General features: G+C 41.4%; 1 protein-coding gene across 3 annotated transcripts in view; it reads left to right on the top strand.

Moving 5' to 3' along the window:
* Positions 1–16,213, top strand: part of LOC144516443 (band 4.1-like protein 1) — an 86,158-nt gene that overhangs the window by 63,859 nt on the left and 6,086 nt on the right. For 2 of the 3 annotated variants that reach the window (XM_078247711.1, XM_078247712.1), the window contains exons 13-18: positions 1,536–1,682; positions 2,876–2,962; positions 3,248–3,406; positions 7,611–7,661; positions 9,318–9,677; positions 10,064–10,192. In XM_078247711.1, the coding sequence (XP_078103837.1) occupies positions 1,536–1,682; positions 2,876–2,962; positions 3,248–3,406; positions 7,611–7,661; positions 9,318–9,677; positions 10,064–10,192 (933 nt within the window). The remainder of the gene's footprint in view (positions 1–1,535; positions 1,683–2,875; positions 2,963–3,247; positions 3,407–7,610; positions 7,662–9,317; positions 9,678–10,063; positions 10,193–16,213) is intronic. The other variant, XM_078247714.1, reaches the window with a different exon arrangement.

Raw genomic sequence — 16,213 nt, forward strand, 5'->3', positions numbered from 1 at the left:
GACTTTGTCCGTAAAACAAATCCTTGCTCCTTATGAGCTCTTTCCATCTTGGAAAAGACACTCCAATATTAACTTTGGTCTTGTTGCTTTGCCTGTCGCGTTGTTCTTTTAATTCTCTTTAACTTCTTTGGCGACTTCGTTATCTTCTCCCCCTCCCTGGCATTTGCCCCGACGCCACTGAGTGTAAAAGCGCGAAAGGCGGCGGTATGTCCCTCTTTGGCTAATGTATTTTAAAGATGGAGGCGCTACATGGCTGTCGGATGTATTCTGAATGGCAGATTCTACGCGTACGAGAATACTTTCATTAGTTGGTGGAAGTAATTACACATCAATGAGCACATATTTGTGAAAGAACAAAGGGGTTTTTGCTAAGAATCAACTCAAAAAATTACACAATGGAGCTTTAAGACACTTTACATTATTATATTGTAATGCATCAATGCTTAAGTCGCAATTTACTGTTCTAGCTGGTAAAGCTTGGCTAGTTTGAAACCACTTTGGGTACAGTTATATGGTGTAGTGGTTCCCAACCTGGGACTGGGCCCCCTCCACTGGGTCACAAGATAGATCTGAGGGATCACAAACACATTTGGATTAATTTTTTGGGTTTTTATTTCTTGTGAAAATATTTGATATTCTGACCTCCTCTGGCCTTGTCATTTAAATGAAAACCACCTGAGAAATTTGGAAGGTTTACTGTATGTCTCAAAATGTAATGCAAACAACTCATAGACCATCTAAAATGTGACATTCTGCTCCAACTAAAAGACTCTCATCACTACTCATCACTACACTACATTTATACACAGAAGGAAGTCTGTGTGGGGTGGCCTATGGCTAACCTTGTAGAGCGCACGCCCCATGTAGGCTCAGTTCTTGCCAGCGGCCCGTGTTCGAATCCGACGCGAGGCCCTTTGCTGCATGTCATCCCCCCTCTTTCCCCTGTTTCCTGTCTCTTGTCTAGATTGTAGTCTTCAGGTAGGATAGTGTCTCTCTTCGGCTGTTCTACATAAAGGAAAGCCCTTAAAAAAAATCTTTAGGAGGAAGTCTGTGGATTTTGTCCCACATGGAATTTGCCAGTATGAACATGAGGAATGATTAGTGTAACCAAAAACTGTATGGTTTAATGTAAGTAACTTTCCACCACTGACTGTTTAATTATCCAAGGGTATGATGTGACACATTCATTTCTTCATTCATTGACTTTGCAGTGAGTGCCTTGATTGTCTTAAAAACTAATTCAGTTGTAACTATAATTGTTTGTGTTTCCTGTGAGCTTCAGTAGCATCTTAAATGTCATTGATCTCCATGCAGCACGGAGTAGTAAAACACCAGCAAATCTGTCGTTAACATAAGTGTAAGCAATTCACAACACATCTTCTCCTGTGTATATGCAGTGTTATCTCACATCCCGTTCAGTCATGCATATCCGATGTGTTGATGTGAGTCCTCCAGTTGAAAAGAATCTTGACGTCCTGCTAATGCACGCCCGCTTCTCTTTCCGTCTTGTTCTTCTTCTTCCACACGTTCTCCAGTTTCTGGATAAGTCGAAGGATGTCTTGCTGAAGCACCAGGCCAGCATCAACGAGCTGAAGAGAACCCTGAAGGAGCCGAACAGCAAGCTGTCGTACCGCGAGAAACTGTCATCCACCTCCCCAGCTGGCACACCAGAGAAGAAGGCTGTGAGTAGTGGCTTAGGCTAGGGGGGCGGGGGGGTTATGTGGGCTCTTATTAGTCCACTATGGTTAATATCTCAAATCCAGTGAGCTCTGATGCTTGACATTCCATTAAAGGGCATTGATATTCCCGTCTGGCCACTGTCATGTTGAATTGCTCTTTTTGCTGCTTGATTCAAGGCACAACAGGCCATGTTTTTGTCACAGGGAGACACTTGTTTTGCACAAGTTTTTTGTATGCTCTTTTCATTTGACTAATTCAGGCCTGAAGATGTGCTGTACCGGTATGATTAGTGAAGGTAGTTATGGCTATTTAAATTCTGCAAAGACACTACAGCTCACAGGAACAAACTGGAAAAATCTGCAGTTTATTTTAAGAAATGTGTTCTGCCTCTCTGGTGTACCGGAATAATTCTGAGAATATCTCAGAGGTACTTGAAGATGACTGACAAGTAGCACAGAAGGAAGCATCTTGATGAGATTAGTGTCAAGATGTTTTTGACAACATATGTGAGGCACTTCAGAAATAATTATCTATATTTTTTTTTCGTTTTCCCTGATTGCCTAACAGTGACACAGTTTCCTTTTATGCCAGATCGCGAAAGCTCTCGAGCTTTAATTACATTTTTGTAATTACATTTTTTAAAGATCTGTGCACTGAGATTGTAGTCTTCAGGTAGGATAGTTCTGTTTTTGCCGGTGCCTAAATTGTCTACAGGCAATCTGTCATCTGCGGTCTGGGACGATCAGATTATGCCCGTAGAATGTCAAATGTTGTCTGCGGCAGAAAATGTAATCTGCCGTGTGTCTCATTCCATGTAGTGGGGGGGGTTTGGGTGTTAGTACTCTGTTTGACTGACAGTCGAAGGCTGGGAAAGTCTCTGTGTTCTAAGATTCAGTCGATCTCAACTCTTTGATGTAGTTACAGAAAAAAAAAACATTTGCATTGCAAATGTCTTCTGATTTGGTTATGTGGATTTGGTGGCTGCCACGGGATTGCAAGTTCATTAAAAAAGGTTTCTACAGAAACTCAGATATGTCCTGTTAGGACTGATTCTTTCTGCCTTCCTCATTTTCTTGCTTTTGCATGAAATGGTTTATTGTGCGTCTTACTAACGTACTCCCTCATTTCGAGTCTGAGCTCTAACGTCTGTTCTTCCTTCTCTTTTAAACTCTCTCCTCTGCCTCGCCTTGGCCAGTTGGTGGGCCGAGCAGTGGGAAAGGACTCTGTTAACAGCCAGTCTGTTGAGGGTTTCTTCCAGAAGACTGTGGTGACTTCACCTGAGGTTGCACATCTCTCACTCTAGCATTTGTGGTTTGGTGAAATGCACTGCTTACCATGCATCATTATCATTCATATGTCTATATATTAAAACTAATATAAAAACCAATACCACCACTTATTGTACAATGAATCCTTTACATGTAAATTCATGTTTACCAAAACTCTACTATGTATAAGTCGTACATTGTGTTCCCCTTTGTGTGATTCAAATGATTGTGTAGATGTCATTATTTTCAGCAGCTGTGCTTGGCATGTCTAACTGTGTTTAATCTATACCAACATGTAGGGCTCTGAGGAGTGGGTATTGATTGAAAAACAAGAAACTTATCAACAGGACCATGACTGGAAGGCAGAAGAAAAGAACAAATCTCTCACATCTGATTCCTCATGGGAGAAAAAGGAGCTGGAAAAAGAGATAGATGTTACCAGGATGATACATAAAGAGGTAACGGGGTATGGCAGAAAAGAAATGAAAAGCCATATTGATGAATTTCCATCAACAATATCATCCAGAGAGGCAGACGAATGCTCTGAGCCACAGCCGACTAACAAAAGTCGCTTTCTGATTCAGTTATCTGAGAATGCAGACTTGTTTCAAGACAAATCTCAAAGTAAACCTTCTCAAGCCTCAGACCCTGAGGCAGAAAATAATGTGGCCCCGGGCTCATGTCAGATAAAGGAACGCAAAGCTTCTAAACCAAGGAAAAAGAGGAGACCCAAGAGCTTAAACCTGGGAATGCCTGCCGAGCTCATCTACAGGAAAGAAAGCAGTGATTCTACTGAAGACGAAAATGAGGACTCGGACAACAGTCCAGAAAAAACCTCTAAAGCAGGAAATGAATCATCCCCGGTGGAGACGAAAGATGATCAGGCATCAGGAAAGGATCAGTCTGTCAGGGTCTATAAAGACCACCAACAAGAGGATGTATCAAAAGGAGAAAGCAGGGAGGTCTCCACTGAAGTAACGGAGCAGGTAGAGAGAAAAGTGAGCCAGTTTGGGCCAGATGATATCGATGTAGGCCCGGTAAACGGACCCAGAAAGATAGAACATGACAGTTCGTTAGCAGGTGGGAAAGGGGAGTGTGTGATGAAGGTGCGAGGGAAGGGCCTTATTGACAACAAAGAGCTAGCTGAGGTAAAACTGCGACAGGTCCGGACGCATGAGAGGAAGATCAGTAGTTCTGGGGGAGAGGATATTGAGGGTTTCATGGGAGACAGAGGTCAGAGGACAGCTCTTCTGAGATTGTCAGGCAGCAGCTACCAGTCGGAAATCTCCAGGATTGTTCCTCTCAAGCCAGAGCGGTCAAAGAGCATAGCGTGTAAGGATGAAAGGGACAGGACAGGACAGGACGAGCCCACACGGGTCATCAGAAGAGAATATCGCTGGTCGGTCGGCTCTCCAGAGGGATCCTCAGACCTCGCCTGGACTGACCCCGCCGCCTTCCATCCGGCATTCGCCACAGATCTGGAGGGTATCACTAAAACAGAACATCCTGATGATAGCTATCAGTCTGGTAGAGGATCTACAGAGAGTCAGTCGTTTGGCTCTAAGATTTCAGCGCTTCCCAAAATGGCTCCCCCAGCCCCGCCAGTGAAAACACAGAAGGCCAGGGAGTCTGGACTAATACTGCGGAACAGCCGAAATGCCGGCAGGGAGCCGAGCCTGGACGCAGCCAAGAAGAGACACTCGGTAACTCTGCTTGGCATCTGCTTTTCAGTCATTGGAATTAAAGCATCGCATGAGCTTCAGACAGACTCGCACGCCATATTTCTTGTTTTCTGCGTTTTTAAGTGACTTGAAACACTCATCCATCTTACCTGTTTGTGCCTGTTTGAAGAGCAGGCGGAGCGGTACTTTTGCTCCGTCCTGTGGCAAAAAAAGTCTAAAAGTTTGGACATTTTCCCACACAGCAACTCAATTTATCTCCTCCCATTGCCCTCAACATGCACCAAGCTGTCTGGCAAATCTGTACAGCTCACCACTGGCTGTGAAATTAAACAAAAAAGAAAAAAAAGAAAAAACGGACAAAAATCAATATCTCATGTTTTGGTTGTTGGTTTGTCTTCCCCTTCTCTAACTTGTGAGCCTCAAATTTCCTTCCAGCTCACGTTCTCTGTCTGAGGGTGGATAGGAAAGAAAGGCTTACATTTTATTCGCTCCGAAGACTTTTGCACATCTCCGTGCCATTTTCATACTGGAAGTATAAAAACATACGATTTATTGCACACTAATTTGAGGAACAACGAGTGAAAAGTACTGCTATCCGTTACTTTGAAACAGATTTTTATTTCCGAAAATTAGAGATAAATGGAATGTAGAATTGGTTTGGACTGATGAACTTGCATCAACAGAATTAAAGGTCCCATGACATGCTGCTTTTTGGATGCTTTTATATAGACCTTAGTGTTCCCCTAATACTGTATCTGAAGTCTCTTTTATATAGGCCTTAGTGGTCCCCTAATACTGTATCTGAAGTCTCTTTTATATAGACCTTAGTGGTCCCCTAATACTGTATCTGAAGTCTCTTTTATATAGACCTTAGTGGTCCCCTAATACTGTATCTGAAGTCTCTTTTATATAGGCCTTAGTGGTCCCCTAATACTGTATCTGAAGTCTCTTTTATATAGACCTTAGTGGTCCCCTAATACTGTATCTGAAGTCTCTGTTATATAGGCCTTAGTGGTCCCCTAATACTGTATCTGAAGTCTCTGTTATATAGGCCTTAGTGGTCCCCTAATACTGTATCTGAAGTCTCTCTTATATAGACCTTAGTGGTCCCCTAATACTGTATCTGAAGTCTCTTTTATATAGGCCTTAGTGGTCCCCTAATACTGTATCTGAAGTCTCTTTTATATAGGCCTTAGTGGTCCCCCTAATACTGTATCTGAAGTCTCTTTTATATAGACCTTAGTGGTCCCCTAATACTGTATCTGAAGTCTCTTTTATATAGACCTTAGTGGTCCCCTAATACTGTATCTGAAGTCTCTTTTATATAGGCCTTAGTGGTCCCCTAATACTGTATCTGAAGTCTCTTTCCTGAAATTCAGCCTTGGTGCAGAATTACAGCCACTAGAACCAGTCCCACAATGAGCTTTCCTTAGGATGTGCCATTTCTTTGTCTGTAGCTTTAAATGCTATTGAGGAGGAGAGAGGGGGGGCAAGGTAGAGGGTGGGGGTGTAGCCTTGACCAATTGCCGTGCTTCGCTTGTTTTCAAGCCATGATGTCTCTCTCTCTTTCTCATGGGTGGGCCAAATTCTCTGGGCGGGCAAAGCAGAGAAAGGGGAGGTAACCTTTCCCCTTATGATGTCATAAAGGGAAGATTCCAGATTGCCCATCTGAGCTTTCATTTTCTCAAAGGCAGAGCAGGATACCCAGGGCTCGGTTTACACCTATCGCCATTTCTAGCCACTGGGGGACCATAGGCAGGCTGGGGGAACTCATTAATGTTAAAAAACCTTATACAGTGAAATTGTCATGCCATTGGACCTTTAACACAATATCCCTCGAACCTTCTGATTGGTTATAAAAAAAAAAAATCATAAATCAGATGCGGTATTCTCCTTGGATAGAAAACTAAGTGGTGAGGTAAACACATTGGTTCCTCCAACTGTGAACCCCCAGCAGGCAGTGAGCAGCCAGACACCACAGCTCAGTGCCTGACACAGTCAGATTTGCTGCTTTCATTTCACTGTTGGTATCATTAGGAGCTTGCACGCGTTTGGCACTGGAATGAAAGGAATTTGAAGTGAATAGACGTGACAGCTTTCATCATTTCCCACCTTTTCATCTGAGTCAAACTCCTGCATATATTGGCTGAAACAGACATGAGAAGAGGTGTTGCGTAGCTCTGTGTGCGAACGACCTCACTGGCGAGTGACAATCTTATCAAGATCAGATTGGACTCGGGGAGTGTGAGAAAATATTAGGACCCATTCTCACAGTTGTTTTGACAGGCTTTGAAATGCACCGCGGCACCTTTTTATTGGACATCTAACAATATTATTTGACAATATTATTTGAATACTCCCTTATTGAAATTCGAGGTGCGTAGCGTTGCAACATTTTCTCAGTTGGTCAATGAATGGCTGCAGCTATGCTGAAAACCTGCTCATAATACAACTGCATGATTCTCTTGTCCTGCCTCTGCTAATTCTAAGAAATAACCCTGGCTGTAAATGTTGATTTTGTTGCAGTTAAGCTCACCTTTTTTCTGTCCTCTCAACTGCATCGCTGTATGCTAATGTAGAGCAGTGCTTGAAATTTGTGCCTGAATCCATTAGGACCTGACTGGATCTGAACAGACCCAGTGGGCTTTGATTGGGTCTGGCTGAATTTCTCACCTAAACTTGGGTTTGAGTCATTTAAAAGACATTAAAAAAAAAGTACTAACTGAATTATTAGCTACTTTAAAATGTCTGGCTAATATTAAGATTTGGAGTGTAACTGAGCAGTACACCAGGATCCCTAGTTTAGGTTGGGACTGAAATATCTTGGGCTCAGAACACACTGAGCACATATCTTCAGGCTCCAGTCAAGCTCTGCTGTTAGGATTTCTGTTTGTGTGGTGGTCTGTCAGTCCACTGACCACTTCAGCTTGTGCTAACCTTTAGATGCTCTCTCTGCTCTTTCCTCTGCTTCCCCCTGCAGGAGCCTGTCTCCACTCCTGCCATTTATGAAGAGCCGTTTGCTGATTTCAAGGTTATTCATTCACATTTTAACCCACCTTCATATGCTCCACCCATCATCTCTTTTCTTCTCTGGGTAAATGGCATGCCTTCTAACTGACTGCACCACTTTCTGATGATGTATTAAAAAGTATAGCCAAAAGCTATGAAGGATGAAGTATGCTACTTTTCACTGGCTATTCATTTGCGGTCATCCATCATCATGAGTTTGAATTGAATGTGTGAGTGGAAAACAAAACCCCTTGCGCTTGGCTATTGCTGACATGATCTAGTTTTTACTGTGGTCTAATTAGCTGATGAACGTGTAATTAATGGCATTACTTTAAATGAGCTGCCTCAGGACCTTCATTGTAGTTCAGTGGTTCCTAGCTTTTATGGCTCGTCACCCCTTAAAACAGAGCTGTGTGTCGTCACAGGTTGCATGTCAGTACTTTTTCTTTCCCTTGTTTTATTTTAATGCTTTTAGTGAACTGTTGCATATAAAGGCAGAGAGTAGTGACCCCAGAAGCTATAAAGTTGAGAGTTTTCAGGCCGACTAGGACACTGCGTAACATTTCATTCATCCTTCATTTCATGCCTTTTTAGGCTGATTTATTTTACCCAAGAAATCATTGTTGTAGAACCTACATAATACCTACAAATGGAAATAATGCCCTCTCGGATAATCGTCACAGAATGCTTAGAGAATCTGCAACATGTTTCTTGTCTTTCCTGCTCATTTCACCTAGTTTCTTTAAGAAAATAAACTTTTTTCTGATCATGTACAGCAGGACTTTAACGTTAGCAGTGGTTTTTCTCCACCATCATTGGATTTAGCTGCTGCCTCATTTATTTAAATGGAATAATATACTGAATTACGAATATACTGATTGATGGGTGGTGATGGCGCAGTGGATATGACACATGCCTTTGGGGTGGGAGATCTGGGTTCAGTTCCCACTGCGATACATCAACCAATGTGTCTCTGAGCAAGACACTTAACCCCTAGTTGCTCCAGAGGCGTGTGGCTTCTGACATATATAGCAATTGTAAGTCGCTTTGCATAAAAGCGTTGGCTGAATGACATGTAATGTAATGTAATTTTGGTTCATTAAGATGTATATTTTTTTCAGTTACGGAAAAATTAAATAGGAGAATTACTTTTAATTTAACTTTAGCTAAGACTATACACAGTAGTAAGAAAAACAGACGTAAAAAAGTCAGATTCTGATCTTAATGAAGTTTTGACCTCAAAAAGTTGCTGCATTTACTTTAGTGTTAGGATCTAGTAATCACAAAAAACAATCAAAGACTACAAAAATAGTCCTTATTTATTTTGGTAGAAATATTTCCTTTTCTTTTTCTTATTTAACTTTTGACAACTAGTTGTGTCCCCTAGGTTCGAGCCACTGTTGTTATTCAAACCCTATTCATCATCCTACCGTCATTCAACTTTTCATTTCTGACATGACTGCATGCCCTGTGACCCCCCCCCCCCGCCCTGCATATTTAGGATACATTGCATGTACAATGGCTCTGATTTTGAATCCTCCATGAATCCCAACAAACACGAAACCCCTCAAACACAAGGATGATACTTGCCATCCCATTCCATGTCATCTTCGTCATCCATCCGTCTGCAGTTATGTAACCTTTCAGAGTGGTGATCCTGTGTCTGTACCCGCCCCAGAAGGAGCTCGGGGACAGGAGGCCTCAGCCGAGCATAGCCTCGGAGGAGGAGCAGGAGCGGGACACGCTGGCCTGCATGAGGGAAAGCCACCTGGGCATCGAGCGCAAGTGCTCCAGCATGACGGTCAGCTCCACGTCCAGCCTGGAGGCTGAGGTCGACTTCACCGTCATCATGGACCTCCATTCCGGCGTGGAGGACTTCTCTAAGGGCATGTCGGAGCTGGGAGAGAGGGATCGACAGCCCGAGGTGGGCCGGGAGGACTTTGAGGAGACTTCCAGGTTCTACTCTGCCCGTCTAATGGGCTCCAGGGACAAGTCTCCCATAGAGGAGAAGCTTCCTGAGGAGGGAAGACATCATGAGGTAGACCGATGAATGTATTCATCCTTCATCAACATCACTCACTGGATTCAGCCTGCGTGGCTGGACTTGGTGCCATAACTACCTGAAGCTTTTTAAATCATTTTTTGTTGTTATTTGTTTGAATTGTGTTACATTTTGTTCATGTTTTAACTTTGTTCCACACTTTGTTTCTTTAAATTCCCCTGCCGCTGCATCAACATTTGCATGTTTTCATCAAGCCGAACAATCTAATAAAAACTATTGTATTTCAGTGTTTGTTCATTTTAAGTAAACGGTGTTCAAGTGTTCTGTTCTAAAATATATGCTGCTCGTAATGAATGTGTTGTCTTTCCGTGAAGAAAAGTCAATGTTGATTGGCTCAACTGTACTGTTTGTATTTCACCCAGCCTCCTGTGGCAAAGAAAGAAGCCAGTGCTGTGAGCGTGGCCCATATGCTGAAGAGGGGTGACACCAAGACAGAGACACATACGAATGGATCAGAGATCCACCCCAACATCATGAATGTCTCACCGCAGGTAAAGCCACAATAAGAATATAAGTAAACCTTACTAAACTGTCATGAACAATGTGTTGCTGTCCCACATTAGCTGTATAGTGATCCACTGTTCCAGCCAGTGAGCGAAATGCATGTAGCATTGTAGCTTACAGTAAACTGTTTTCCAAACATTAAGTAGCTAAGCTATAATCTTTACCACTTTTAGTGTTCTTAAATTGCTCATATTCTGCTCATTTTCAGGTTCGTAATTGTATTTAGAGGTTGTACCAGAATAGGTTTACATGGTTTGATTTTCAGAAAACACCATATATTTGTTGTACTGCACATTGCTGCAGCTCCTCTTTTCACCCTGTGTGTTGAGCGCTCTGTTTTAGCTACAGAGTGAGACATCTCACTTCTGTTCCATCTTTGTTGGGAGTCGCACATGCGCAGTAAGTACTGCTAGCTTGTCAGTTGCAGAGTATGAGGGAGTGCCAAGCTTCTCCTCGGACCGCGAACCTCCTATGGCGCCATTTTGATGCTAATAAGCCATCACCTCCCGTTAGCATTCCATTGACTCCCATTCATTTTGGCGCCACTTTGAGAGCGACTTTACATCTGAAGCGTTTAAAGACTCTATTTGTCCACTGTTTATTTCTAAAGAAACACGACAATGTATAAAAGGCTCCATTACCTTGTATCTCACGTTATGGCTCCGTAGCAGACGTTTTTGTAAAAATAGGCTAACGATTGTGTCATAACCACGCGACTTACTGTCGCATGGTAGAGGAATTACCGTATAGTACAGGAGAAGATCGCAGGCAATTTGGACTTACATTAGCTGTTTAAGTTTAATTACTAATGTTAACTAGCATTTTAGTTAGCAATAATTAGCCTGTGCCTATGTTATCTCCTTACATATACCTACGCTCCCCGTCTCTGCAATATTCGGAATGATTGAGATTTCTCTTGGCAAAGCTACCAGAAGACTTCCAACTTTCAGACACGTTGCTCACGTCACATTTACGTTGTCTCTCTCAGTTGGAGGCTGCTCAGTAACGCTCAGCCATCACCGGAAAAGTGCTTCTAATGGCCTTCACTGGTCTCCGTCCAGAGCAATGGGATCTGTTGGTCCATTCTTATATAATGTCTATGGGGAGTGCCATGCTAGCAGCTAGGCGAGCATTATAACGTGTGACAAACGTGGTCACAAAGTGACCTCAGCGCCCGCGGTGGAGGAGGGTCTGGCAAAGCGAGACTATGTGACTTCCTGGAGTCTCCATTGGTTGCCTGTCAACCTCGTGGTGAGAGTCACTGTCGTTTTTACACTTTCTTGTACGGATTTCACAAACAATATACACCAACTTCATTAGTGAGCTTTAGGGGTGCTGGTAGGCAGAATTTGTTACCATCAGACAGAGCCAGGCTAGCTGTTTCCCCCTGTTTCTAGTCTTTATGCTAACGTGCTGCTGGCTGTAGCTTCATAATCCAAAAGACATGCTGGTATCAATCTACTAATGGTTACACTTGAAGGTATCTACATAAGAGTGACATGACACTGTCATGAACGTGTCATAAACATTATAAACAAGTCATAAACGTTTATGACATAACTCTTCTTTTAGTAAGTGTCATTCGGTTTTTGTCATGACAAGTTATGGTTAGAGTTAGAGTTAGGGTTCATGTGTCATGACTGTCTTGTGTGGTCATGACAGTGTCATGTCACTCTCATGTAGATACCTTCAAGTAAAGTGTTACCCTACTAATTTATCAGATATACCTTTACTTTTCCTCTTGTTCTTTTTCTTTATGCCATAATTTATATAAGAATGTATTGTATTGGACTTGCAATGAAAAATGAAATGTTTTTTCTGAGCTCTGAAGTTGGTCTTGATTAGAGGAGGAAGCATTTTCTTTAGGCCGCCGTGACATGAAGCCCATATCCCCCAGACAGGGATGACATAATTGCACCATTATGGAGTGATTAAAGTATTGACAGTGTATTAATGAGGATGATGAAAGCAGGTGTGAATTCCATTCATCTCCGCAGGCAAAGATTTGAGTGCTGGCTTGAGTGTCCCACAGGTGCCTTATTAAAATGTAATCATTGCGGGGCTCTTCAGCCGTTCAGCTAATGGTGTGGATGAACTCAGGCAATGATGTAGAGTGGGTGGCTTTGAAGTGCCAGATCAGTGTTAAGTCCAATCTTCTAAGACGTCAGAGTAAGACATCTTTGGAGTGTGCATCTGCAGCAAATGGAGGATGACGTCATCGACGGGCAGACAAAGATCTCCAGCACCGACGTTGTTTAGCCAGCAGAGGGAGCCATGTCATGTCTGTCAAGTCTCTCGGCAGCACAAAGGATCGGATGCTGCCAGCTGCCTGCATGTCAGCTACAGCTTTTGAATTTGGGTTGCATTGCCACCAGACTGTAGTCAAAGGAATGTGCTCATCTCGAGGATTGCCTTCATAAACTGTTCATCACGTATACACGTTTGATTGTCAGTCTGTGGTTATGAAATATGTTGTCAATACAAAACCTTTCACAACCCATCTAGGCAAAAATGTGCACGCACTTCTCTTACATAAAGCTAAAGAGATTATATCACATTGTTCAGAGTATCTTGATTGTATTTTTATAACTTAGACCGTAACTTCAACGTTAGGCCAATGACCTCTTAGCTGAGAGAGAGAGACAAAGCAGTGACCCCCTACTACATATTGTTTAAAATTGACAAATTCATATATTTATATATTGTATTTTAATGTTAAACATATATGTAGCACAAATCCTGAAGCTTAGCTGTATCTGTGGATGGCTACCTTAGTTGCTACCTCACCTAAAGGCCAGTAAGCCTATCATCAATGTGTAAGTCAAAATCACAACTAGGCTGATTTATCTTTGCTAATAATATGTTGGACTCATGTTTATGTATATTTTCAGACATATTTTAAGTTTTGGAATTGTTTTTTTTGTTTGATTTTTTTAACAATAACTCCCGAAGTTTGTGTAAAACAAGCCATTTGGATGAGTTTTGAGCAGATAATTTCCTGTGAATATTGTATCAATGATATGCTTTCCTGTTATTTTTTAACTTTTAATACATTTATCTGTATTATGTTGTTTTTTTTTCAGCAATCACCCATACTTAATAGGCTTCTTTTTTTGGGGACAAATGTATTGTTTTCTTTGCCCTGACGCTTGGCCATTGTTCCATTAGCTCTTTGGTTGTTTTAATAGCATACTTTTCTAATGCAGGACGGGACTGTTTAACAGAGAGGGAAGGCTCTGTGAAAAGAGCTCGTGGTCAGGTCCTAACCGTGCCCTTATCCTGTTCATATCCTAATTAATAATCCAAAGTTTAAAAATAACAATTTCATTTAGTTTTTTTTCACAGAAATTAATGAAACGTTAAGATATAGACCAACTGTATATTAAAAAAAAAAGGAAAAAAAAAAGAAAGGTTGTCTTAGATTCTAAAAATCTAGAAGACCTTGCGACCCCTCCTGAAGCTTTGGCGACCCCTAGTGGGGGAACCTCAGGTTGGGAACCAGTGCATTAGAAGCATTTACAGTACGTGTCCATTCAGTTGCTCTGAAGTGAGACTGTGTAGCTTCTAAATGACAAAATAACACCTCTTCCCCTCTCTTATAAAATCACAAGCAGTAAATGCACTTTTGCTCATTTTAATACACTTCAATACACAGAATTTGTCTGCTACAGCATCTCTTCGTCTGGTATGACCAGTAGCTTATGATTATGTTAGCAAACTTTAACTCATCATTGCTGTGTTACTGACATTATTGGTTACAATTTACTTGAAGGTATCTACATAAGAGTGACATGACACTGTCAAGAACATGTCATAAACATTATAAACAAGTCATAAACGTTTATAACATAACGCTTCTTTCATTAAGTGTCATTCGTTTTTTTTCATGATAAGTTAGAGTTAGGGTTAGAGTTCATGTGTCATGACTGTGTCATGTGTTCATGACAGTGTCATGTCACACTTATGTAGATACCTTCAAGTGAAGTGTTATCAAATTATTTTATCAGCTTGCTTAGTGGCTCCATATTTCAGCAGTGTCTCAGATATGTGGTTTTTAATCACAAAAGTACTGAAAGATAAGAAGTAAACACACAAACACACTTCATCCATACGATGCGTTTGTTGTTTTCTGCTTAGAAATTGGGACTTTTCACCACAGGTGGAACTAATGGCATTACCGAAGGCTCCTGTCAGTGAGCACTGTTAGCGAGCCAGCATTAACAATAGAGCTTTGTTACGGCAGACATTTTGGCTCGTCATAGCAGGAAAACACAGGTGAAACAAATTTGGTTTAATTAATGAGGGCTCAGTTCCATCAGGTGTCTCAGTAAGACGTGACAGTGAGCCAGCAAGCACGATACCAGAACCCTGGAAGTATACAGTAGCTCCCCTAAATGGAATGTGTTTGCTAAGTATGTTATCAATTACACCTGTGCTTTTCCTGCAATGACATGTCAAAATGTCTGCTGTGAACAAGGTTTCTGCGGGGTCTTAAAAAGTCTTAAATTTCAAAATCAAAATTTTAGGCCTTAAAAAGTCTTAAGTTCGCTGAAGGATTGTGTTCTAGGTCTTAAAGTGCTCATTTTATGCTTTTTGGCTTTTTCCCTTTCCTTTATTGTGTTATATATATTTTTTGTTCACGTTATAGGTATACAAAGTGAAAAAGCCCAAAGTCCACCCCAAAGGGACTTACCATCTCCAACAGAAAACACTGTTCACAAACTGCTCCAAACAGCTCTATTGTAGTCCAGCCTTTACTTCAGAGACAAACGTGCACACGTTATAATGCTCGCCTAGCTGCTAGTGTGGCACTCCCTCATACTCTGCTTCTGACTGGCTAGTAGTCCTTACCTAGCTACTGCCCATGTGCAACTCCCAACAAAGATGGAACAGAAGTGAGATGCCTCACGCTGTCGCTAAAACGGAGAGCTCAACACACAGGGTGGTGTTTTATGAAAATGAAACCATGTAAACCTATTCTGGTACAAGCTCTAAATACAGTTATGAACCTGAAAATGAGCATATGAGCACTTTAAATACTTTTAAACAGGTCTCCTATGTCCATGCAACGCTACCTCTATGCTAATTTTTCATTGATTCCGTGTTGTTGTAGTTCTTTCTCTTGTAGTCCAAATATAATTCACTGTATTACGACTACAAATGAGACCAACATGCAACTTATATTGCAGCCAATCAGCTTTCGTGTTATTGGTGCGAGTCTCTTTCAGATTGTACCACACGCGTAAAACGGATTTTATTCTTCAGCTTTGTGGAAGTGGAAGTTCAGCGATACTTGGCTTCAAAAAGCTGAATTTTGGGCTCAGTTGATGTTTTGATAAAGGTCTTAAATTTCATTCATAATGGTCCTAAAAAGGTCTTAAAAGTCTTAAGTTTGGTGAAACCTGCAGAAACCCTAATACCAGGGCCATGGAATTATAATAAGTAACTGTGGTGCAGTTATTATTTTGGTTATTTAATACACGCACAATCAGAATTCAAGCACAATCAAAACAGACAGATATACTAAATATGGTCCATTTTTGAGTGTGGTGCTGCCCACTATTCTCCCACAATGCAATTTAATATTACTTAGGAAAATATTTGGATGTCTCTTTGTGAAGTTCAATTGGCAGTAGCTTTCCAAAGTTGCAGTTTGATTGACATTGATCGACATGAGACAGTGTATCATTTCCTGTTAGTATAAAATGATAAAATATGTTTTTGCATACTGACTTTTAAAACAGTATGGTAATTAGTATTTATTGCATACTGTATTACACTAGTATGTAGTATAGATTTGAGACATGACGTCTTACAGTCTTTAAGGCTGTACTAATCCATATTTTTATTTAAAAAAATGGATCAAATGTCTCTGTGTATTGTGAAAGGGGTTGCTTGTAATCAACCCACACTGCTGTTTCCCACAGCACTAGTATGTAGTATCTTAGCATCTTTTGGCTCATTGCTTTGGTTTTATGGCCTTTTAAGCATCTCATTGGTGTTTTTAT

This window comes from Sander vitreus, chromosome 4 (assembly GCF_031162955.1).
Source record: "Sander vitreus isolate 19-12246 chromosome 4, sanVit1, whole genome shotgun sequence".
Lineage (NCBI taxonomy): Eukaryota > Metazoa > Chordata > Actinopteri > Perciformes > Percidae > Sander > Sander vitreus.